Source organism: Lycium barbarum, chromosome 1, assembly GCF_019175385.1.
Source record: "Lycium barbarum isolate Lr01 chromosome 1, ASM1917538v2, whole genome shotgun sequence".
Classification (NCBI taxonomy): domain Eukaryota; kingdom Viridiplantae; phylum Streptophyta; class Magnoliopsida; order Solanales; family Solanaceae; genus Lycium; species Lycium barbarum.
Genome location: NC_083337.1, coordinates 162,379,737 through 162,405,939, shown reverse-complemented (window position 1 = coordinate 162,405,939; position 26,203 = coordinate 162,379,737). Strand labels below are relative to the sequence as shown.

The 26,203-nt window shown below is 35.8% G+C and overlaps 3 protein-coding genes across 8 annotated transcripts; 1 reads left to right on the top strand and 2 right to left on the bottom strand.

Annotated features, from left to right (window-relative positions):
- Positions 1-405: 405 nt before the first annotated feature.
- Positions 406-6,519, bottom strand: LOC132603287 (gamma-secretase subunit APH1-like). Of its 3 annotated transcripts, none has more exons than XM_060316283.1 (7): positions 6,324-6,519; positions 5,532-5,687; positions 3,420-3,505; positions 2,848-2,973; positions 1,970-2,097; positions 985-1,071; positions 406-772 (listed from the first exon to the last, which is right to left on the bottom strand). In XM_060316283.1, exons 1-7 carry the CDS (start codon positions 6,434-6,436, stop codon positions 620-622), a joined length of 849 nt encoding a protein of 282 aa, XP_060172266.1. In that variant the 5' UTR covers positions 6,437-6,519; the 3' UTR covers positions 406-619. The 3 variants fall into 3 exon arrangements, with proteins under 3 accessions (XP_060172266.1, XP_060172272.1, XP_060172277.1); XM_060316294.1 differs by having other exon boundaries at positions 633-772; positions 985-1,103; positions 6,324-6,518; XM_060316289.1 differs by lacking the exon at positions 985-1,071 and having other exon boundaries at positions 6,324-6,516.
- Positions 6,520-8,096: 1,577 nt separating this feature from the next.
- On the top strand, positions 8,097-16,319 carry LOC132603279 (endonuclease III homolog 1, chloroplastic-like). 4 transcript variants are annotated; one of them, XR_009568077.1, is made up of 13 exons: positions 8,097-8,304; positions 8,691-8,812; positions 9,240-9,303; positions 10,642-10,701; positions 11,486-11,634; positions 12,742-12,808; positions 13,495-13,586; positions 13,756-13,893; positions 13,968-14,072; positions 14,809-14,892; positions 15,459-15,610; positions 15,846-15,913; positions 16,024-16,319. XR_009568077.1 is itself a non-coding variant. In XM_060316282.1 (12 exons), exons 1-11 carry the CDS (start codon positions 8,178-8,180, stop codon positions 15,579-15,581), a joined length of 1,131 nt encoding a protein of 376 aa, XP_060172265.1. In that variant the 5' UTR covers positions 8,097-8,177; the 3' UTR covers positions 15,582-15,610; positions 15,846-15,951. The 4 variants fall into 4 exon arrangements, 2 of the variants coding, with proteins under 2 accessions (XP_060172265.1, XP_060172247.1); XR_009568076.1 differs by having other exon boundaries at positions 15,459-15,913; XM_060316282.1 differs by lacking the exon at positions 16,024-16,319 and having other exon boundaries at positions 15,846-15,951.
- Positions 16,320-16,994: 675 nt separating this feature from the next.
- Positions 16,995-24,929, bottom strand: LOC132603271 (protein farnesyltransferase/geranylgeranyltransferase type-1 subunit alpha). The gene is made up of 5 exons (XM_060316256.1): positions 24,546-24,929; positions 23,646-23,755; positions 19,061-19,181; positions 18,532-18,627; positions 16,995-17,780 (listed from the first exon to the last, which is right to left on the bottom strand). The coding sequence occupies exons 1-5, from the start codon at positions 24,780-24,782 to the stop codon at positions 17,295-17,297; spliced, it is 1,050 nt and encodes a 349-aa protein (XP_060172239.1). The 5' UTR covers positions 24,783-24,929; the 3' UTR covers positions 16,995-17,294.
- Positions 24,930-26,203: the final 1,274 nt, after the last annotated feature.

Here is a 26,203-nt window from a genome sequence, read left to right as displayed (position 1 = left end):
TAGAGTTCTCACTAATTTTTTCTTTTTTTTCATAGTTCTCGTCAAATCTAACAAACAGAGTTCGATGAATATTTTGTCGAGACTAAAACTGTCAACTTATGACAAACTTAAAGGACCAAAACCGTTAAGTGCATAGTTAAGGGACTATTTTGAACCTACTCTCATAGTTAAGGGACCGTTTTTGTTAATTTGTAACAAACTTAAAGGACTAAAACCGTTAAGTGCATAGTTAAGGGACTATTTTGAACCTACTATCATAGTTAAGGGACCATTTTTGTCCTTTTCTCGTTAGAAGGTAGGTCGTCTTTCTTTCTAATTTTTTAATAAAGCTTTTGTTATTTTCTTTTTCAATAAACTTCAATATTCTTCTGAACAAAACAAAATCATGAAATTCGCTATAAAATATTTTTGGGGCGTAAAGTAAAAATATTACTAGCCTCCCCCTTGGACCGCCTTGGGCAAAGGGTGCGGATGGGAATCGTTTGTGTACAAAAAATTAAGTTCCAATTAGACAATAAACTACTGAAATGATCCATGCTTCAGACATATGGCAATTACAAACCTGATAGCAATTACAAACCTGATACTCATCAAAACATAAGAAAAAGGTTAGCCTTGCTTATTGGCTATTGCTCAAGTTTCCTTCCCTGCTTCGGCTTTCTATCAATCTCCTCCATGCCATCTTTCCGCAATGTACTAAGGTCACAATTGCTACACAATACAGAAGTGGAATGCCAATCATGCAGCCTCCAAATGCAAGATTTGTCAGTGTCTGAAAACAAACCAGATGTCAGCAAGAGTGATCCTAAAATCGCCATTTAATCAAAATCCACTAGACATTGCTTAAGTTTTTCTTCAAAATAGTACGTCTACAAAGCTCAGCGTAATTTTAAACTTGATCAACTGTACATTAAATAAAATCAGCAACTGATATTGAATTGTATGGTCAAGTCATTGATTTCAAGGAATTAAGAAGAAATGAACCTCTTTCGGCGGATCTGGTACTGCCTGAGGAATCAGGAAATGAAAAGTAAGCCAGTCACGGCAGTTCCTGTTCTGGATTCTACCTTGCTAAAGATGTGCACACATGAAAAATGTAAAAGCTACATCTCTCAGTAACCAAGAATGTAAGTAACCTGTTATGATTGACTGTGGATGAAGGCGGTACTAACAAAGTTCATAAACATTTGGTGTCATAAATTTAGTTCAAAGTCTGAACAATGGATTCAACGAATTGGACAAATCACGAGTTAAACATTCTGCACATATCATGGCCCCAAGGGCTTTGGTTTAGTGGTAAGAGCACAACATATGATGTGTGAATTAGATGCACGTCATGGATTCGGATTCTGTCATAGCAAAAGCTTGGTATTTAAGGGGAAAAGGGTAGAAGGGTGGGCCCATTATCCAATGACTTTCAAACCTTGTGCCACTAACTCTCGGGGATTTCTCAGTTATAAAAAAATTGCACATATCATGTTCAACCTGAAAAAAGCTTTGGCATCCTTTTAGGGTGGGTGGGAGCTGTGCATCGGCATGGAAGGTTCTCCCATTCTCCGGTGGTTCATGTAAGTCCGATGCTCTTTTCTAGTTTGTACGGTCAGCAGTTAATAGATGCTACCTTATGCAAAGGAAGGTCATTCAAAAAGGTTTAAGAATTTTTTTGATTTGATATTGTGGTAATTTACAAGCACACAAAAACAATTTTGTACCTAAACATTCCTCTCCAGTGTTTGAGTAGATAACTTAGTGTGTTGAAATATTGAGTACTTCTCCCCGAAAAGAGAAACTAGATTGACAAAACCAAGAACTTTATTGGTTACAGGAACAGTATTTCCCATTAAAATGCAAATCGATTTTTATCGACCAATCTTGCCTTCCAGGATCTATAATTGCCTTTACAACAATGAAAATGTATTTCATACCCCCAAGCGAGACAAGATGGGAATTAGACAATCTAGATACTTACCAACATTGCAGCAATTAAGTGAACAACAGGAGCGAAACACTTGTCCACTTTGTTTCCTTCTTCATATCCACTGAACGCAATAACCATGGAGAAAGTGTGGATGGTAGAAAATGCAAGGGCTATAATTGCTGCAATTTAAAATGCCAAATAGTGTTATAGGACTGCATAACCATATAGGTATTAAGCAACACTATGGCAACATGCACTATAATTTACACTATTTTTCTAAGTTAAACAGTAGTGGCAACCCCAAGAAAAGGGAACCAAAATTTTAGGTAACCTCGTCATCATACATGCTTTATCCCTACTTGTTTTTATCTCTATAGGCTTTTATATCTCAACTTGGGCCATCAAGCAGGTCTAGGCTTCTCTCTCCCAATCCAGCATATTGAGTCACTAACTTTTCTGTTGATCGACTCTTCAGCCTCTTGAGCCTATACTCTCTCTACTTCATTTCCACTCTTTAGCCTGTTGAACCTACTCTCTCTTTATCTCTGTACTCCAGGCCCAATCTTTGACTTGTTGAGGCTAATCTCTCTCTCTACTACAAGCCCACTCTTTAATCTTCGTAAAAAATAAAATAACATAAATATGAAATATAAAAGAAAGAATTGTTCAAGTCCCACGTGTATGCTCTAGAACCGGGTTGCACAAATGTGTGGGGGTTAAAGATTACAAGTGTCCCTCATTAGTTGTGTAAGCATATCCAAAGAAGCTTATAATGGTCCTAAGTTACTCCATTCACTGCCTTAAAATTTTTGGGTTGGTGCTCATAATCTTTCACATATAAAGTTTGATGAAGATTGATAATATAAGGTACTCAGAAGCTGTTTCCAAAAGAATAAAAGAGGAACTCAGGAATAGCAGATTTCCCTTACCAGAAACAAGAAAGAAGGGTATCTTTGAGCATTTCTCTACATAATATGTTGCTGGTCCAAATGCAGGTGTCAAAAGGCCAAGGCAAAAAAACACAGCATGAGCCACACCATGTCCCAAACCCCCAGCTGCATGTCAACACATCAGATATTAATGGCAGATCAACAGAAAGAATATCAGAAACTACACTAGATATCTAATAGCAGAAAGGTAATTCATGTTTTCTTCACCATAAATCGAAAGATCCAAATAATATTCGAGAAAGTTGAAACAACTTGGAGCTGGAAGGGGTACAAAGAGTAATAGTATCCCAGATTAAGCATAAAAAAGTACACTCTCAATGGGTAGGTGAGCTGCTTCCACTTTTTTATTTTCCCCCTTATTGGGTGTGGGTTAAGGCTAGGGGTTTCCAGGTCATTGTGACAAGTCTTCTAAACTGATTTTGGCAAGCCTCGCGATTAAGGTACCATAGTGAGAAAAGAAAACTATAACCAATAAAATTCTACGGGACAAAAGTATCAAAACTAAATACTAGAAACCAAAAGAAATGTAGTGAATTTGTTCAGCATTCTACCAAGAGCAATTTGCATCTTGTCCGTCATAAAGAGACGAGGTTTAGAGACTCTGTCAGCAAATGCGTCCAATATATCCTCCAGCTTCCTGACATGACACAAACATGGAATACAAAGTTAAGGGTAAATAAAGGTACTGGAAGTCATAACAGCTCTTCCCAACAAATTATAACCAATCTTTTGAGGTCGCAGTTATAACAAAGCAACAGCAGCAAGCAATTTTCAAATGAAAATTATAAACCATGTCAAGCAATGATGTTTCGAGCTGAAACTAGAGAAATAAAGGCATGCGACGAAGGGGAAATAGGGATTGGATCACTCACTGTGTGGAATGAAGAAGAAAACATTGTTTCATAGGAAACAGAAATAGTAGTTTTAAATTCATTATGACCAGGAGTTCAAGAATTAGCTAAAGCTAGAAGTGTGGTTTAGACACACGTCACAAGTTCAAATCCTACCACTAGGTCATTAACTAAAGACTGATATATGAACGACCAGGGTAGGGGGCTGGCCCGTAGTCCCCCGAGTTCGGACAATGAAAGTAATTGGGGTTGGACCAGCTAACTCACATGAGATTTCTCGGTTATCCAAAACAAAGATTAGCTAAAGTAGGATGTACATTAGCAAATCATAAAATTAAAAAGACATCTCACGGATCATAGCAGTTGTAATTACCTAATTCTCCCAAAAGACCACCATTGTTTGACCAAAAACATCCATGCTCAACATGACATGTGTCTCGGCCGGACCTAATTCTCAAGGTATTGTCAGCTTTGCTCGACCTCTGAGCCACCTCAAGGTTTTTGGGCATCATGGTTTCGTCCCCTTGGGCTTTAACCCAAAAGGGCCCTCAACGGTTTAATTCTGAGCTCACCACTTATATGGCCCCTAACTTTTTCCTCCCATTTCGATGTAGGATTTGTGTAAGTCAAGTTTCACGATGAACCCCCTTTTGAGTTTAGAACAATGACTTGACAGGGGTATTAGGACAATTCATGTAAGAATTAAGATATAATTAACTAGGTTCAAGTTCTTTAAGTTTTGCCAAGTTGATTAACAACAACAAATAGAAGAGTCTGCTGAAGAAGAAAAAGCCAAATGAGGAGAGGGAATGAGCAGAAGGATAGATTACTTGTTGTGGTCGTAGTCCAGTAAAATATAAGCAGATAGGATGTACTTCTACCAACTTTTTATTAGATAATAAGTTTCATAATCTATCTGATAAATGAATTTACATTCCTAATATGCTAGTTTTCGTAACCACGCACCATTTCCAACATGGAAAACGTGCCATGTATCCTAGACATAAGGGGCGGCAGGGAAACATGGACTATCCCCTACTCATGAAAAGGATGTATACATTTTAATAAAGCTACGCTTATTCATTTCTGCATGTTATTTACTTCATTGGCTTTAACATCTCCTATCTCAAGCAGTTCCATGTGAAACTATGTTTGCTATACGTCAAAGGCACTTCAGATGATTATCAAAGTGATGATATATCGCATCTTGGCTTTCTCGTGTGATCAATTGGCGCAATTGACCTTTGTCCAGGTAGCAAAAACCAAGGACTCGTGGGGATAAATGATGCCTCTAATTTGGAGATCTTCACGTTGATGACCTCTTGCACTGGAAATTATACGAGTTTAATACATATACAAAGTCCTTCACATTTTCATAGTACATTCTAAAGAGCGCCACTTTGATGACCTCTTGCACTGGAAATTATATGAGTTTAATACTTATGCGAGTCCTTCACATTTTCATAACATAATTTAGAGAGCGCCACTTTGATGACCTTATCCACTGGAAATTATATGAGTTCAATAAATATGCAAATTCAAGTCTTTCACATTTTCATATGTAACTTCGGGAAAAAATCATGTGTATGAAACTCCAAATGTTTTTGGGAAATCTAAAAGTAATTCAAATGGCATTAAGGTCAAGTTATTTTTCTTCTATTTTGCATTTCTACCCTTCACACAATTCTTTTGCAAAGAAACTAACCGGTTATGATGAGATCTATATCACCTATGATTTTCTCACAGTTACAACTAGTTTAACCAATGGAGACAGAAAAGTATACACAAGACATTAGCTGTAGGTCGACTTACTTGTAAACTTTCCAGAAGAGAATACGAAGCCCTTCTTGAAAACCAACAGAAGTGAGTATGAGGATTGTATACGGCCACCATGCCGCAGTTTTCAGTGGAAGGAAAGCCCTCCAGAGAGCTGACATTACTATCAGACTCATAAGCCATACCAATGTACTACCACAAATAGAAAGAAAGAAAAATTATTTGCATAGAAAAATCAGAAGTTGACAATACTATTATATGGAAATCTACTAATTAACCACACAATTGACAAACACCAAACTGATTACAACAACAACATACCAGTATAATCTCACAAAGTGGGGTCTGGGGAGGTAGAGTGTACGCAGGCCTTACCCCTACCTCATGGAGGTAGAGAGGCTGTTTTCGAAAGACCAAACCGATTACAGCAGAAGAAAACAACATATATAGTCCAAAATTTAACAACTTAAAGTTCATATAGTCATCCTTAGTACTCATCCAGATATGAAAATGAAAAGTGATTAAGCAACAAAGGGATTTCCTATTTATAATGAAATGAACAAAGAATGACAACTATATGTCAGCATTTACCATAAATCAGTCACACCCAGCCAGTTAAAAAAAAAAAAAAACACAATCTTTAAGGAAAAAATGACAACAATATGTCTGCATTGACACCCATGAAAGAGAAAACCACCAAAATGCCAAAAATATATGTGTGTCCCAGAAGAAAAAAGATAGCACCCAATTTGTCAATAATATCATTACTGTTGTATAACAAAATAAGTAAAGCTGAATTTGGAAGCTGATAGTAGAGAGAAAGATTACCTAGAAAGAAGAGTGAGAATCAAGAAGGGCTTTTTGGAGATAACAGAGATGAAGAGAGAAAGGGAAGGGCCAAGTGCTAACAAAGCATATCCAATTCCTGCCCCCACTGTCATCGCTTTCTTCTTCCTTCTTCTCCCGTCCAAGTTTGGAAATCAAGAACAAGAAGAAAATTACTTAGAGTCCGTTTGTATTGGCTTATAAGTTGCTTATAACTTACTTATAACCTGTTTTCAACTTTTTTGTGATCAGCTTAAAGTCATTTTATGCTTAAAATAAACACAAAAAAATAATTGAGCCCATTTGACTTAGCTTATCTAAAGCAGCTTATAAGCCAAAAAAAATAATTGGACCCATTTGACTTAGCTTATCTAAAGCAGCTTATAAGCCAAAAAAAATAAATAAGTTAGACTACCAACTTTTTTTTTTTTTTAGCTTATAAGCTGCATAAGCCCATCCAAACAGGCTCTTACTACCGAGAAAGGGAATGGAAACTTTGGAAAAGTAACTTTCACGGATCAATGTTTCCAAATTTCTAAAAGAAGATGCCCATAATATAAAAAAGAATTATATTCATTTATTGTAGTTTAATTTGTTTATAACATAATTTTTTATTATTTTAATTAATCTATATTATTGAATAGAGTTACCAATAATTATTTTTCAATTAATCTGATTGGGTTGATAACTTTTACATTATAAGTACATATAACTTAAACTCATTGATATCTAGTGTGATTTGAATTTAAATAGAAGTGAAATCTTTTCATCTACCTGTCTTAAAAGAGTGTAATAGTTAACTTACACACAAGTTAACAATAAATCAGCTAGTTGAGAAATTTAAAAGGAGATTTTGTTCTAAGAACAAGTCAAGTTTTGATGACAACATTCTCAAAATTATAGGTCCAAACACTCTTTCTATATATCTAAATAAAGACTACATTAATGATGGCCACCATAAACTCACAGGAAATATGATCTCTTCTCCCCTTACAATTTGAATAAAAAAAAATGACTTTTTCAGATTTATTATATATTTTTTCAGATCTCTTACGTGTAAAAATTAAAAATCTCTTTTAAAAGAGTCATAAAACTAAAAAAAAATTATAAAAGGCCAAAAATCCAATTCTCCCATAAACTCATCTACTATATAAGCTGTGTGACTAAAATTACAAGTACAAAAACTTGAATATCATTTTTAAATAATTAGGGATTGTTTGAGTGTTTAATATGACAAAAAGATTTCTGATTAAGCATGTCTTATAAAATTGTCAAGTGATATGACAAAATTGATCTTTTTTTACAAATTTCCTTTACGTTGCTTGTTTGTGATTATTGTACTTTCTAATTTTGCATTTTTCATAAATGAATATTATCAGTAGATTATTGTATATTATGTGAGGAAATTATTTGAGTATGATATGACAAAAAGACTTCCGTTCGCGTATGCCTTATAATATTATCAATCCTTTCATATTTTTACAACATTTAATTGCTTTTAACTTGAAGAATTAGTAGACAAAAAAACACATGGTTACTTAATTAATGTGATAAAATTCTCAAGTTTATAAATGCGATTCTAACAATTTAAATGTCAAAAATGAGGTATAGAATGTTAACTAAATTTACCATAACTCACTAAATTTTATCGTAGGGATCTAACATTTCAGTTGATTGACTATCTAAACTTTTACCTTATTGGTTAGGATTCGAACCTCCAAGTTGTAATCCCTTTCCCTACCCGTATATTTAAATAAAAAAAACTAAATTAACACAAATGTACTTGTACTTTTTTCATTGTTGGAGGCAGGGTCCAAGAAACAAGAAACGGAACAATGGTTTGATTTCAATCAAAAAATGCCTCTCTGTCTTGTGAAAAACACTGCACTTCTTCTTCCACTTGGTATTCAAACAATTTCATCCGCCAAAATGCGAAGAACGCGAAGTTCCCTCAAGCAAGAAACCCCTTTTGAGAAAAGCCCAGGTCAGCCAAAAAGAATCCATTTTTCAAAGCATTCCCAGTTATAATAACTTTTTGAATCACATCTTTAAATATGCACGTATATGCTTTGAAAAATACAAATAAAAGGAGTAACTTTTTTGAGGGGTGGTGGAAATTTCAGTAAGTTTTATGTTTAGGATGTTTGAATTGTCAACTTGCTAAACATAAAAAGAGGCTTCACTCTTTTTGGGACAGATCAAAAAGAAAGGTAAGTGGGACGGAGGGGTATGGTATATCTTTGTTACTTTTGGCTTGAAATGGTTGTAACTAATAAGTGCATTAATAGGAGTAACTTTTTTGATGGGGTGGGGGAGATTTCAGCCATTGTTGGAAAATTTCAGTAATATTAGTAATTTTTATGTTCTCAGGTTCTCAAGGCTCAGGTGGAAGCTCAGTTCCTGAACTTCGTGTTTTCGTCCGAAAAAAGAGAGTTAAAAAGACTCTGGAAGTCATAGCTAAAGAGGTCAAAGAAGAATCTTCTGGGAAAAAAGTATGATCTTTATTACTTTTGGATTGTAATGGTTGTAATTACTTCTACCCCTTACCCTACTTTTCTTTATAATAATATTGTAAGTTATGGCATTATGTAACGACCGGAAACAATACATTCTATCCAATCATTGTGTTCATCGAATCAATACATATAATATGATACATTATGAAATGATATGTAACAACCATCCAACCAAGCTGTAAGTACATTAGTTGAGGGAGTAGACTTTTCATAACTTTTAGCATCCAGATTCATTCAGTGTGCACTTGTGATAGTGCATCTAACAAGCTGATTAAAATTTTAACCATCTCAAAATACTTACTTGCTTTGATCATTTGAGTTTTTTAAGGTAATTTGATCATTTGGCTTTTCGTTGACATAAAGGAAAAATAACTTTCTGACCTTTTCTTTTTGGCTTTTGCAGTTTGTTAGACTGCCTGATATAGAGGATTTTGCCTATTCAAAGAACGATACATATTCCAAATCAAGTAAGTCTCGAGTCTTTATTTTGACTCCATAACTATTCTTATTACCATCAAGATATCAACACATTGACAATTATTTGCCTGGATGTCCCTAATCAAAGAAAAAGATTTCGTGTTGCTATTTTAGTATCTTGTTAATCTTTCTAAAACTTGCTGCTTGTATCCCTCTGCCTGGCAAGTACGTGTTTAACCTCCATCTAATTTAAAGAAACCACAACACTTGTTACCTTGTTAAACTTTATTACTGCCGGACTTCATATTCTTGCCTACCCTATTCTATTGGGGTACAGGGACAATAAATTTGACAATCACTTCTATAGTTTGTGATGAAAAGAATGAATCCAATTGGATCAAAACTTTGCATGATTAGACAATGAAGTTTGAACATGATTTTGTAAAAGTTTTTATTCAAGTAGAAGACACTAAAAATGTACAACTTTAGTTAATGAGACCCAAGAAATGTTAGAGTCCATACTTGTTTATTGACTCAAGGAGAAAATTTCCTTCAAGATTGAGTTAATGAGACCCAAAAAATTGCACGACTTGACCTGAACTAACTCTTGGAATTTGAAGAAGGATAAGTTTGACAAGATATCAATGGAAAAACAGAAAAGTGATAAGAGATGACTAATTCAAGTAATACAGGCAATGGAGTTTTTTTTACCCGTGGGATATCTTTTATTTTTACATAGAAGCATTAGTCACGAGAAACCCAACTAAGCATTTCGACTTCCTTGTGTTCTAACGAAGGTGATATAAAAAGGAAGAAAAGAATATGAGTAAGGCATGTAAAAATTATGTTGTGTAGAAGAATGAGTTGAAATTGCAGTGTGAAAAGAATTAGAGTGTTGAAGAGAGATAAGAGAGGAAGTAGATGACCTAGTATTGCAAATCATTTTACCAAAGGCTTATTAGTAATTGAAGATCTATATCTGCGGCTTTTCAATGGCACATGTAATGTCATCACAGCCTTAAAAATACCGATCATTTCTTGACTAAAATTATCTGGTTTTTAAAGAGAGAAAGTATGTGCATGCCTACTCAAAAAAGAAAAGTAAGTGATGAAAGTTTAAGCACTTGTATTGTGAGCAAGTGAAAAAGGCCATTTTTGGATATGATAGATTGACAGGGAGATACAATGTGAAAGTAGAATTTTCTATGTTTTTGCCATTTCTCTTTTTCATGTTTTCATGATGCTTAAATGGTATAGAACTCTGTAACAGTTACAAGCGTTCAGTCACCTCTGCAGCTCTGCTATTTTACGTTCCTGTCCATCAGCATTTGGACTTCCCAATATCTTTGCTTTTCATCTGTTTTTCCAATCTTTTTTACTTTGTGCAGAACCTGCCAAAACTACGTGTTTGACAGGAGAAAAAGCTCTATCCCAGTTGACACAAACAGGTAAATGAAGTAATTTAGAGGTTTCTATTATTGCTTTGAAGTCGGAAAAACTTTAGATACGCTTTTAGCTTGTCTTTTCCCATATGCATGATTGTTTATGCTGGTGAGCTTTGGATGACGCTGGAAACAGATGTATATTTAACTGCTAAGAATTGTGAAAATGAGATTTAGGAGGTAATGCGAATATGCACTTAAAGAAAAGGAACAAACTTGCCACCTAAGGGTAAGTGTTAATCCTACAAGATATCCTTCTTCTACTTAGCCAAAAGTTCAAAAGATGATACAAGTCAATCTCAAATCTGAAAAGGCAATGGCTATAACTTTTAGCAGAAGAGTCCAATCTGAGGGATAAGCAATATTATGTCATTCAGTGGTTTCATTACTTTAATTATTCAGAACTGAAGCCCTCAATTGACACGTTGAATAGAAACTGTAGAATGAAGATGCAATTTTTTCTTTGATACTGTATGAAGATGTAAATTTTGTATTACCAAAGTGAGTGAAGAAAAAGGAGAGAGTTCTTTGCTTCAGTTCATCTTTCTAGACACTCCTAGGCAACAAGTCTAGAACTAATGAGAATAATTTTGATGCTTTTAATAGAATTCATTTATTATCTTGGTCCGGTTTGCTAATACGAAGGTTTCTTTTGGTTTATATTTTACCCTAGTTAGTTTGAAATAAAGAAGACTTAAATCACCCTTTGTGCAACTCTACATTTTGTTGAGCCAATGGGCACTTTGTCTTGGTTAACCACATCACTGAGCTAAGGTCTGTTGAAGGACAGAAATCAAAGGCGTCAGTCTATCTGATCCAGTACGACCACCTTCGAACTGGGAAAAAGTCCTTGAAGGAATCCGCAAGATGAGATCCTCAGAGGATGCACCTGTAGACTCCATGGGTTGTGAGAAAGCTGGGAGTTCACTTCCTCCCAAGGTGATAATTTTTTTTTTTTTTTTTTTGGCACTAATTGAACTCAAGCATATTTATGATGGTGGGACAAATTTGAAGCAGTTATAGGATTCAAATCTGTGGGGTTTGAGAGTGAAAAGGGTCCGTAATTGTTGGGTAAGAAAGCTTTCAATTTCAGCAAGGGTTAAGTAATGGTTTGAGGGGTGGGGGGGTGGAAGTGGGGGAGGGGGAACAAGTTTCAGGCTTAGGGAAGCTATGAACACTTACAAAATTTCAAAAAAATAAAAATAAAATAGATTGATAATAAAATAAAAATAAAATAGACTGATAATAAAGAAAGACTGTTCTAGAATGACTCCTAGATAGACTCTTGAACAACTCACTTAGGGTAAGACGTCATTACTATTGACCAATATGGATTTACTAAAGATTACACGTCCAATGAGGATAGAAACAATGTTACTCTTTAGAGATACAGATGAAAAGGACATGGAGAATAGTAAAAGAGGAAGTTGCATCGAAAAGGGAACATTGGAGCCTTTTTTTTCATGTGGCATTAGAAACCTCTGGCTTCCTAACCAGTCAAAAAAAAAAAAAAAAACCTCTGGCTTCCTTTTGACTAACTACTGCCAGAACTTCAGGGGTCATGTATGCCACGGAACCAAATTCAAGTGGTGTTAGTCAGTAGTGTGAATTTCTAAGCAGGGAGGTGCATATTTTCAGCTATCTAGAGGAGCATCCGTGTATTTTACCCCAGAAAAGGAACTATTTAACTCTGGAAAAGGACAAAGGCAAAATCATTTGTGGTGAAAGAAGCTCAGTGAAACATACAATTATCAGATGTTATCCTTTTATGTTGTTACTAAGGTTATGTCTTCAATTAATATCCTACTAATTCAGTGTTGCCTAGTTTAGGAAGGTAGTATGATTAACTATTCTTCAGTTGAAGATGCTTAGATGTTTTTGACAATTAAGTCTTCTAATTGTTGATTGTGAAAGGGTTTTACATCCATTCAAGTTTGGCAGATTGTATCCCTTGCTGACCTTTGTTGTAGAATTCCTGAATTATTGATGACTTCTGGATGTTCCATCTTGACTTTGCTGCTAATTTTGACACCTTATGTTTATCAGGAAAGAAGATTTGCGGTCCTTGTATCATCACTCTTGTCAAGCCAGACGAAAGATCAAGTTAATCATGGCAAGTTCTAAAGTTGCTAATCTTTTAATGTGAAAGCTCTCTTACTGATTCTGTACTCACTTTTTATGTAATTTGCTTTGCTTTTCAACTCTAATATTGCTAATACTAGTTCTATTTTGCTTAACGTCTCGATTTGTTTCTGTCTAAGATACTTTGTTTTCTACTGATTACTATATCTTAAAATTAAAAATTGGTATTGTCTTTGTCCTTGTCTTCATCCTCTTAACCCATATTGCTCAGCAGTCATAAAATAGCTTCTTCCTCTAAATTTCAGCATTCTTGCCTTGCCTTTCCTTTTTGTATTTCTGAATTTTATTTCAAGATGCTCATTTGCTCCCCTGCTTATTGCAAAAAAGCTCTGTTGATATCCCCGCAACCTCGTATGGTGAAGTTTTCCCTCAAATGCCTATTTGTAACTTGAAAACTCTTGGAACTCATGTGCAAATAGAGGCCTTTCCATATGTTCTGGTTCGAAATAAGTAGCATTATAGCAACATCAGGATGGAAAAACAGTTGCTAAAATTGAAATACATGGTCTTGAGTTGAAAGTGCTAAATTATCATGTGTTCTCATTATTACATTATTTTTTGTTAGACCTAAAGTCCCGATTCCACTAATTTGGACTACATACAGGGCATGGAATTCTGTTATTTTACTTGTACTGATTGATGACTTATTATCAACAGGAGCTATTCAGCGTCTCCTTCAAAATGGCTTGCTTGCTGCAGATACCATTGACATGGCAAATGAAGAAACAATCAAGAGTTTGATATATCCAGTATGCCTTCTTTTATGCAAACTACTCGCATACTGTATTGTTTTCGTTAGACCTGAATTAGCTAAAATGTGAGAAACAATTAATAACATTAAGCACTGTCCTTTAATCAACATGCTTGAGAGTTTTCGGAACATTGTTTGGTGATGTATGCACACCTTTTCCCTTTCAGGTAGGGTTTTACACGCGAAAGGCTAGCAACCTGAAAAAAGTAGCAAAAATTTGTCTTTCTAAATACGACGGGGACATCCCTAGTACTCTGGAAGAATTGCTTCTGCTCCCTGGAATTGGTCCCAAGATGGCTCATCTAGTAAGGGAGTTATGCTTTTCTCTATTTCCTTGTCGTCCTCACTTGTAAACTTAGCTGGATATATATTCCTTTAGGTTATGAATGTTGCATGGGACAACGTTCAAGGGATATGTGTAGATACTCATGTGCATCGTATTTCTAATCGGCTTGGATGGGTATCACGTCCCGGAACAAAGCAGGTACTCTTGATTTCCATCTGATAATGAGGCTACATATAATGTGTCAGAAGTGTGTCATTCTCATTTAAGGGATGCTATTATTTTCCAAGTTTAAACTAAAAATTCATATTTGTTGAGAAAAGCATAAAATATATGGAAGTCCTTGGTATAAAAGGAAAATAGAAGAAACTCTAAACTTCTGCCTTGCTTTACAGCCTTATGGGTTACCTTTATAATAGCAGACTATGGTGTGGCGTTTGAGCACTCCGTTAACCTTTCTGGGTAATAGCAATTGTGGCACAATAACATTTTTATGCCTGGTGTCGGAATTTCTGGAAGTTTGAAGACTATGCTTGTTATGGAGACTCATTTTTTCCTGTTTTATAGTTTTAGTCTAATCTGTTGCATAACTTATTGTGAGAAAACTTGAAAATCATTGGAGAAAATCATTGGAGAAGAATAATGTTAAATTACTAAATTGTCCAGAATACTGTTAAATTACTACATTGTCCCTTGGTGTACACCAAGGAGCACGTGCTCCACTTGGATAATTTTGCTTCTTTTTCTTTACGTGGCTGTCCTCTATTACAACCAATAGAATTAGGGCGAAAAAATTGAATGCTTATACTGTGATTTAGAAAGAGAGGGGTTTCAAACTGAAGGTACCTTATAGAATGGTATCTAAGGATCTATCAATTCTCTAATCATCAAATGCACTATGTTGTTTAATTGATTCCTACTTGTCTGCTCTTGTTAGAGAACTAGAACCCCTGAGGAGACTAGGGAGTCCTTGCAACTTTGGCTTCCGAAGGAAGAATGGGTACCAATCAATCCTCTCTTGGTATGTCTCTGGTCTAATTTTTCTTGCATGCATAAATTATAGCTTCTTATATTCAATTCTCCACCTTTGTAGTGTAAAAAAGCTGGTAGAGGTTCTTGAGTGGTTCTTTTCATCTTATCTCAATAAAAGCCATCCATAATCTGGAAAAAGCATTATGCATAAATTCTGCAGTGTCCGATTGTCATGTGTAGTTCTAGAACCCATCGATGTGCATGGACAGTATTAATTCTTTTGTATAATTTCTTAGAAGCACCGTGTATAGACATTAACAAGGGTGCTGCTCGTAGAACATAGAACGAGGTATCTGGCAATGGAACTTATCTTAGAAGCTCAAAAGGCTGAATATATTTACTTGAATTGATTCCACACTAGTGCAATGTTGAAAAACTGACCATCTCAAGACCCCTCTATATCTTCTTTCTTGAAACTTTTCAGCATCTGAAGAAGACTATTCAATTGTTGCATCGAAGTACACAATTAGCTTTCCGTGTTTTTAGGCTGCCCTGCAAATCTTCTTTTTTATTTTTATTTCTCATTTAACTTAGTTCTGTTGATCTCAAAAACAGGTAGGTTTTGGACAGACCATATGTACTCCTTTGAGACCACGTTGTGCACTCTGTTCAGTAAGTGATCTATGCCCCTCCGCATTCAAAGAGGCGTCCAGCCCATCTTCCACTCCCAAAAAGTGACACTTGATGGAACTTCAACAAGTTTGGTGGTGAGGGCACAGTTTTTTGAATCATTTCTCCCATAACATTGTCATTTTTAACTTGAGCTATAGAAGATTCTGTGCTCGTAGCTCATATTTTTTGTCGGCCTTGTAAACATCCATGATTTTTCTCTCTTTGATGGGCTAGAAAGAAAAAGTCATTGGTTTTGTTCGTTGGGAGAATGTGGATAAGTTGAAAAACTGGCAAACTACATATTGTGACATTTAGCTCCATTTTGTACAGTTCACTTCACTATCCTACACTCCATGGAGGGTGTAAGAACATTGATATTAAGAGAGAGTTCTTCCAAGGTATCAGTATTTTGAATTATACTATTTGCGTCTTCAAATTCTGGATGAGCAATATGTTCCAAATGTACATCTTTTCAGCATTTCCTTTTTTTTCCCTCCTATTTGTGTAGGGTGAGTATCAAACTCAAAGGGCTAAATTAGAGAACTTTGATGAGGCCCGTCATTCTCTTAAAGTCATATATGCAAAATTTGACTATAGAGCAAGTTGGATCATAGTATCTTCCGGACTTCAACCGATGTTGTTTCTATCGAATATCGAGATGATGCACCGAGGTCTTTCTAACTTCGTATCTTGCACCTGTAAATATTAGAAAAGTTGTAGAAGCATTGAAAAAGGATGTAACGTCTGGTCAGGATATAGTAATTCCACTTAGTACTTCTTTTAAATCTTGTTGTCGTCACCTCATGTACATGGTATCCCCCTATACGTAGTATATGTTAAACAGTTCCAGTTTGAAAATTTCTCGTTGAGGTCAGAGTCTTAACTTAAATCGATCCAATCCAAACTTTAATCTTCAAAATAGCTTTATTGCGTCCAGAATATGTCAAATGACTCTAATCTATTCAATGTATCCCCACCACTACAAGTACCTGGCTTTGAAGTTTTATAAAGTTTGGAGGACAATTGAATTTTCCAAAGACAAATTTTCTCCCTGAATGCCTAACGACCAATTAATAGCTAAAGAACTAAGAATGCGTGAGAAAACTTAAATTCCTCATTGGAAACTCAACGTACTTGTTGCTCGTGAATCACACTGACTAATAACTACCTGAATGCAAACTAGTTGGAACACCTATTATGAAGGTTGAATATTATTCTTCTCTAAGAATGTCCCCTTGGCAGGCTGACAAATAATTTCCAACCTTCATCATTGGCTGTTTCAATTTGCATCCAGAGATAAAGAATGACTTTGAAGTGCAATGAGTTGTACTCATCTTTTCAGGCTTTAGATTTTTTATAATGGCATCGCATTTAGCATAGTATCATAGTGATATGAGTCGTATTCTCCCCGCTATTCCGGCTTCAGATTTTCATATAATTGCTTTTGATAAAGATGGCTTCATTATCTAACTCGACATGTAAAGAAATTGTAAATTGTACATGTCACCAGCCTTCCTCCAGAATATATATTTAACTCGCCATAGTATCAATATCCATGCATCCAAACTTACAAAATACATCAGGGCCCAAACCTAAAGGCAGTACAAAAAGTCATTGCCTGAAGTCGACAAATTGATGGCAATAAGAAATTTTCAGGGCACAGTTTTTCCAGTTCTTCGTGTCATGAAGTTATTTCCCAGCATATGTGCCTGAAGGGACACCTTCAATGAATTTCGACAATTGCAATATGTATATTCGTACAACATCATTGCTATATTCTTACAAGTCACTCATTCTTGCACATAAATCAGCCAACCTATCTGTATTCTGACATGTAGCTGACTGAACAGGAACAGTGCTTTTGCGCCAATTCCAATATTTTACTCTCATTGGATCAGCAAGTTCCAAGATGGAACAAACTCTCTTAGTTAATGCTAAATCTGGTGAGCATGACTGTGGAGTAAGAACATCTACTGCACTTTTCAATTCTTGGCTTGGTTCAAAACCATGACACAGAAGATCCAACAAGAAGCTCAGAGCATGCACGTGACTATTGTTGGAGGTTAAGACATCCAAAATTACTGATGCTACTTGAGAATCCTCAACTAGAGATTGTGTATCATTCTTGTGAAGACCGCGAAGATACCTCCAAGGACTTTCATTCTCTGGACTAGCTCTGATGGCTTGAACTGTGTAATTCACTTCCGATTCCCTCATTGCCGCTAGGCCCCCTAGTAGAGGTGATCGTGTCACGACAAAGTATCTCTACAAGAAACAAAGTCAAGTCAGGAGCTACACTACCTTCACAAAGGATTTTACCCTTTTAACTTTTTAAAGCAGTAAACATAAAACAATGTTCATAGGCTCCTTGAAAGTATCAGTGAATGCTGATTTGATTTAGTAGATTTAAAATAATTAACAGAAAAAAAGAATGAAACTTTTGCAGCTAATTGTTGCTCAAGACTAAAATGAGAGTGAATACGGTCAAACAGAAGCATCACTACCGCCATCACAATCCAAATAGATATATTGAGCTTGTTGTGAATTTCTCCTAGCTGTTGTATATTAAGCAAACATGGTAATGAGTCTCACGCACACTTGTTTAAGCAATGTCCTTTAGCATATGAACTTGAAGGAGGTTATTTGCAAATATGGAGACTTACGTGTCAACCCCAGAAGTCCTTTCTCATTAAAATTTCAGGGGTTTGGGGCAAGTGAAGAAGTTAAAGTTTTATGGAAGAGTATTATGCATCCAGTTCTGTCCTATATTTGGCTTGTGGGAATCACAAGGATTCCAGCACGGAACTCCGCATCCAGATTCCTCGTCATCTTAATCATTTTCTGGCATATTTTTAAATAAACCTCCTACGGGATTGAGAGACGCTTCTTGTTTGAAAATCTCTTTGTTTATACCACTTGATTCTGTCAGCTGAGGACATCTTGTCCCTCTCTCTAATTTCCTTTACTATCAAAAGGATTATTTCTTCTCATTTGGAAAAAAAGGTTCAATAATGACCTGATTCCAAGCAGAATTGTTGTAAATATCATCTTCAAGGAGTTGTTGGCAATAGGCAAGCTCATCTTCCCATCCGCCGAGAGCTTGAAGGACCCACTGCATAAATATTAAAAAAATCAGTGTTCTGGTTCGCTAATGAGATAAAGAAGCAAATACGAGTCCACTGGCATTAGTTTTTTGTCCATTCTATCCAGGATCTGGCTCAATTCCATGAACTTGAATAATCTAAAACATGATATTAGTAACATGAAATACAATCATGCAAGCCGAGAGCTTGAAGGACCCACTGCATAAATAGTAAAAAAATCAGTGTTCTGGTTTGCTAATGAGATAAAGAAGCAAATACTAGTCAACTGGCATTAGTTTTTTGTCAATTCTATCCAGGATCTGGCTCAATTCCATGAACTTGAATAATCTAAAACATGATTTTAGTAACATGAAATACAATCATGCAAAACAGCTTTTCCCAAACAGGTAATGGCATTTCTTTTTTGTCCCCCAACAAAAAGGAAAGGGATAGAAAGACAACCTGTCGATGGGACCAAGCATGATAATTCTTTGCATCCTGAGAGAATATTTTCTTGGTGAATTCTAGCTCATTTGTCACAGCATCAGCTCCCAGCTTCTCAGCAAGCCACCGTCTATGATGCCTATAAATTTCTATAATGAAGAACTTCGACCATTGTGCACATATTTACAATTAGATACAAATAAAGAATTCAACAGATCAAGAATAACTTGCGGAGGAAAAACTTCCCTTTTCTGTGAAGGAAATAATGGAGTCAACTATAATATGCAGATAGATACTGAAAAGGGTAAAAGAAAGTCATACAAATCTCTAAATAGGCTAGAAACTCCTAGCAAATATTGAGTCATGGACAACATGCAAGTGCACTAGGTTGCAAGAAATTATGTTACCAAAGTGAAAACACGTGGGACAATTCAAAATAGTAAAAGACTTAACATGGGAGAATGTTATTTTCACAAATTAACCCAGAACATTTTTTCTGAAAAACGACCAAAGTCAAACTAAAGATTTAGCATTGAAAAGGGAAAAAATATGAGCCTTGGTTGGCTGAAAGGACAAACCATATTAAGAGCCAGAGTAATAAGTCAAGGCCAAGCCACGCATGGTAGCTTAGAGCATGTTCAGCTTTAGCATCCTAGGCTGCCAAAGATCATGCTCATTTCATCCGAGCACAATGGAACAAGAAGAAACTGTCACTTTATATGTGTCTTTATTGGATACTGAGGGTGTTTGGGTACTCTCATAATCCGGTCAACCTAGCTTTTATAAGCACTTTTTGGATTATCTGCAGGTGCTTATATACCAAAGCCGACCAAAAATCATACGTCAGTCACTCTCAACTTGTGATTTTTCAGCTTATAAGCACTTTTGATTACCAAATTTTTATCGTTTGATCCCTAAATATCTTTTGTAATTCTGAAATACTCTTTTCAAAACAAGCCCCTTCAGCTCCCTCTCCAGTCCATTTCAGTTATAAGTCATTCTCCTTGTAAAGGTACTTTTATTTTTTTTATTTTTTTTTGTAAATAACTTCAAGGAGATTCTAATCTTTTTAACAAAGAAGTGTTTATCCAACACTTTCTTAACGAACCTGCTTACTATCAAATTCAACATTTCAACCCAAACACATAATATCTTATTAATAAAACAATTTCATAGTGCGTATCAGATACTTTGAACTAGCTGCGCCAAACGGGCTCATTCTAAACATACACACAGAAAAAACAATTGAACATGGATGATGGGAAGGGGATAGGGGAAACTCGTATATGCATAATATTAAATGGCACACATTTTTGTTGAGACTAATAACACAAATTCTAGTTTCCCCAAGTCAATATCACGCATAGCCAAGAAATACAAACAAAGGATTATCATTTTTGAAGGACCGTAACACCTTATTAGAACCTTAATGTCAGCAAGGGATATATGTGGAACAATCTAACTTTATGATATTTTACACCCTTAAAACCTTTTATCTCGATTAACATAAACTGCAGATACAGAGCAAGAAAAATTTCACGAAGTTTGGCATAAATTATATGTCCCTAGTGGAAAAGGAAGATGGCTTGTTGAACAAAAATCCTAGATCATAATTATTCATGCCATCTCATTCAAGAACCTGATATCCACTGCAAGATAAGTGAGTTTAATAATCTTTGAACCAAGATTTCCCTTGTCAATGAGCTGTCCTAGTTCCAATTGTTATCTACATATTTCGGACTATCATGCTGAAAATTACTGTGGGAAAACACTTCCACTTCACTGAAACAAAGTTTAGAAAGTGATATTTCTCCATTGATTATTTATTAAGAACATTATCATTACAAGAATAATGTTTTGTCAGCAGAAAGTCGTAGGTTCGACCACTACCTGGCGCGTTTCTTTTCCCCACTTTCTGGGATTTCACTGGGTATGTTGCTGTGTTGTATTATTATTACAAGAATATAAATCAGGCTCGGAAAAGTGGTGGATTCCTTAGTTTCTGGACAGCAGAGTGCTTTTCTGAAGAATAGACAGATCACTGATGCATCTATGATTGCCAATGAAGTGCTAGACTGGAAAATTAAAAGTGGTGAGACTGGGATCCTATGCAAATTAGATATTGAGAAAGCTTTTGATCAGCTTAACTGGGCTTATTTAGTCAACATTTTGAAGCAAATGGGTTTCGGGGAAAGGTGGATAAGGTGGATTTATTTCTGTATTTCGACAGTGAAGTTTTCAATTCTGGTGAACAGAAGTCCAGTTGGGTTTTTCTCTTCTCAAAAGGGACTCAGGCAGGGGGATCCATTGTCCCCTTTCCTCTTTATCATTGCGATGGAAGGATTATCTCAGCTGTTAGCAAAGGCCAAAGAACTTCAGTGGATTCAAGGGTTCCAAGTGGGCAGAAATCCTTCCACCTCAGTCTCAGTCTCTCATCTACTCTATGCAGATGACACCCTTATATTTTGTGGAGCTGATTGTCAGCAGGTCTCTAATCTCAACACTACCCTCATGATCTTTGAGGCCATCTCTGGACTTCATATCAACATGCGTAAGAGCACTATATATCCAGTGAATGAAGTGACCAACCTAGAAGCTCTTGCTGATATTCTTAGCTGCAAAACAGGCTCCTTTCCCACCACCTATTTGGGACTTCCTTTGGGTGCTAAATTCAAATCATCTGGGATATGGAGTGGGGTCATTGAAAGAATGGAGAAAAGACTAGCCACTTGGAAGATGCAATATCTCTCATTGGGTGGCAGACTCACCCTCATCAAAAGTGTCCTAGACAGCATTCCCACTTACTTTATGTCACTCTTCCCTATGCCAACCTCATTTCTAAAGCAAATTGACAGGCTTAGAAGGAAATTCCTATGGGAAGGTAACAGTGTTACTCATAAATTCTCTTTGGTCAAATGGCAATCAGTTATTCAACCCAAAGGCCAAGGGGGGCTGGGGATTAGAAATCTTAAGTTTCATAACAACAGCCTACTCATGAAGTGGCTTTGGAGATATGGTCAAAATGAGGCAGGGTACTGGAAGGAAATCATCAAAGCTAAATATGGTATTCAAGACCACTGGACTGCAAAGAAAAGCAATGAACCACATGGTGTTGGAGTATGGAAACACATCAGTAGTCTCCAAGAGGAATTCTTCCAGGCTGTCTCATTCAAGGCTGGAAATGGGCTCAAGATCAGATTTTGGCAGGACAAATGGCTTGGGGACACTTTAGTAAAAGATTTATTTCCCTCACTATTTCTGATAGCTTCTAACAAAGAAGCAACATTAGCTCAATATAGAGTTAACAACTGTTGGACACCAATTTTAAGGAGAAACTTACAGGATTGGGAAGTTGATGATTTTCTTTCTCTATTAGAAAGTTTGGGACAAAGTACTTTGGTGGCAGATTTTCAGGACAGAATACTCTGGGGCAATTCTAAGGAAAAGATTTTCACTGTGAAGGAATGTTACAACAACTGGTGCTCTCAAAATAGCCTTTTAGAGGTTTGGCCTTGGAAGCTTGTATGGAGAACCAGACAGCCTCTCAGAGTTACTTGCTTCACTTGGACTGCACTGAAGGAAGCATGCCTAACACAAGACAATCTTAGAAGGAGAGGTGTAATAGTTGTTAACATGTGTACCATGTGCAAGCAGACCAATGAAAGTGTCAACCATCTATTTTTGCACTGCCCTGCAGCAGCTAGCCTCTGGTTTTTCTTCTACTCTATGCTTGGTCTACAATGGGTAATGCCCTTCAACATCAAAGATGCACATGCTAGTTGGATACTCTGGAGAGTTGACAAATCCATTAAAAGAATTTGGAGAATGATCCCAGCAGTAATTTTTTGGACCCTATGGAAGGAGAGAAACAACAGATGCTTTGAAGGAATCTCAACTCCTATTTGCTCTCTAAAGTCTAGGTGTTTAGTTAGTCTTTTTAGTTGGCATTTTTTTGCCCCTGTAAACAATGTGGGTAACTTTCTAGATTTTATCAGCTCCTTTTCTCTAGTTCAGTAGAGATAGGATATCTTTAGATTGTTCTACAGGTTTTGCCAAGCCTGCCAGCTTTTCCCATCTGTAACCTTGCATCTTCTTGATGTTTTACTAATGAATTTTATTACTTTACCAAAAAAAAAAAATATAAATCAGGGATGTTTCATAAAGTTCTGCAATTTCTTTGAAACATGCACATCTCATTGAACAGCTGAACAGGTGCATGTATCACCTTGTCTCACAGCCCAATGAAGCCCATTAGTTCTTGTGCTAGAGCCATTAATTTTCATTTCTAAAGAATGGACCTTCACGGCACTAAGTAAAAATGACCAATTCACGAGTAATTCATGATTTCCCTCCCTCTAGTACATGATGGACATTCTGAACTCAGTCATCAAGTGTCTCTGCATATTCGTTTTTTGCTTTATATGTTATAATGGCGTATCTGTTTGTTGAAAGCTCACCTACTATCTTATCCCATCAGCTTAAAGCAGTTTCTCCATATTATATCTATTAACCTCAGATCCGTGATATAAGTCACTTGTCAACAAAATATTTACTTTCCATCACCTTTACTTTAGCAAGGACCTGTGTGGAATTTTCAACTTACCATATTTGATAATTTTTTGTGTTCTCCCCAGCAATGCGATCAACAAACTTCAATTCTTCATGTAAATCAACACCCAACGCCTCCAGCACAACTCGCCTGAATTGCCATACCTAAACATGAAACTTAACCATTAACTAACAACTCTGTAGTACAATATAGTCTACAAAACAACATCCTAGCCCTCCTGCGACCCCCATGCCTCACCCAAGACAACAAAACAAGCTAAGGGTTTATCCAAATCAAGCTTCACAGATAAACACACACAGATGACATATAGGAGTTTAAATCAGTAGCAGATCCACTGTGAGTTCTGCATAACCCACAGCTCCTGGCTCGAACCCCATACACATGTGTCTCACTTAATGTGTCCATATATAGTATGTGTGTGTGAAAGAAAAAGGTATAGATAGACTCAGGGGCAAATTTACTATACAATTTATGGTGCACGTGAACCCATGGTCTTTTCGCAAAACTAAGTATTTATGTACATATTTTCTAGAACTGGTCTAATATTACTTGCGACCACCTATGCTACAAAAAGGCTTAATGGTGCACTTGATTGAAAACGAAGTTATTTACCAAGAGGAAGAACGATCAATTCCCACTCCATTTTTTTTCTCCTTTCTTTAGTAGTGCACCCATGTTATAGAAATCCTAAATCCTGGTTTAAACCCATATGAAATGTTATGGTTTTAAAGCTTCCCACAGCCTATGAATCCAGCCCAATTATCTCACAAGCTTCAATAACATTTAATTTCGAATTCAAACTCTACAACCTAAGGTGCCATTTTTTTACACGACAATTCTAATTATATAGTACCAATATAATCCCACCTAAATTCCCAAAATACTGCATTACAAAAAAAACAAAGAATAAGAAACGTAGTTACAGAGACTTACAGTGTAATTTCCAGGGTTTAACTGAATAGCTTCAGCAGTAAGCTGAAGGGCACGTGGAGATCGCTCATTGGCTAAGTAAATTGCCCTGAAATAGTCCATTGTTTCCGAGAAGTCTTCCGTGTAGGCTATGGGAACAACCGGGCAGGGCCCGTCGTCTTGCGGAACGGGCTTTACATCGGCCCAATCGGGCCTTTCCTTGAATGGAATTCGGGTTCGCTTTTCTTCACTGGAGTCCATTTGCTGCTACTCGGGTCACTGATCAGATCGACGGTTGTTTGATAGTGGAATTGGCTGTCAGAGTTAGCAGGGATAGGAGTAGGGTGGTTCAATTAAAAGGAAAGAGAATCGAAAAGGAATGTTTAGTTTGACGATTGACATCATTTTATTTAAACGTTAATTAAAGTAGACATATTTTAAAATCACAAGGGTTTATTCTTTATACAAAAAGATCCTTACATTACATATAAAAATAAAATATTAATTTTACAATATTATTAATATATATATATATATAGTGTCTCAAGTAGAAAAATATTTTAGTGAATTATGTAGAATATAACTATAAATAGGGTAGTGTAATAATATGGATACGCATCTTAATGATATTCTTTTTTATGTCTTTACTTTTCACATAATATCATTGAGCTTGAGGTCCACGACTCACCGTCTATATGAGGGTGTATTAGAGTGTGAAATACAAGCTAAAGAATTCCTTTCATTTTCTTTTTCACCATAATCTAATTTCATATTTAATTCTAACTTCCTTCTTTTCATTTTGTTTTCTATTTTTTTTTAAATTTCTTTATTTCTTGTTCCTTTTTTAATTTCATTTATTTCTTTTATTTTCTTTTTTATCTTCATAATCTAATTTCATTCACCTTTTTGCAATTTTTATTTGTTTTTCTTTTTAAATTTCATGTGATTTTCATTCTCTTTCCTTTTCTAATTTCATTTTTTTCCAAATTATTTTTTATTTTTTTCATAATCTAATTCTACAAACCTTTTGCCTCGTTTATCTTTTACAATTAAAAGGATAACTGATATACTATCTTTTCTATTTTTTAATTTTTTATATCTCAAAAAATAATTTATTCTAGCATATAGTATATCAAATCTGTAACAGTTGAAGTATACTGTTACAGTATATTATGATACCCACATGGCATATATCATATACTGAGAAGGTATCATACATGACTTGTGGTTCATTCCTTCAAGAAAAGCACTCAGTCCTCTATGATACCAACCAGGTGTATATCATATACAGACAAAATATCATAGAGAACTGATTCATCCCTTCAACAAAAACACAACTCAATCATCTATGATACCTATATGGTATATATTATATATTAACCTGGTATCATAGGAGATTGATTCAATCCTTCAAAAAAATACTAATCGGTCATTTATGATACCCGCATGGTATATCATATACTGAGAGGGTATCATGGAGGATTGGTTTATTTCTTTAATAAAAACACAACTCAATCATCTATGATATCCACACGGTATATTATCACATACTAACAGGGTATCATGAATGAATGACGCACATGATATATATCATGATGGTATCACGAAGGACTGCTGAAGTCCTTGAATTAAACAGTCCCCAATCATCCATGATATCGTCATGGTATTAAAAAATCTTGAGA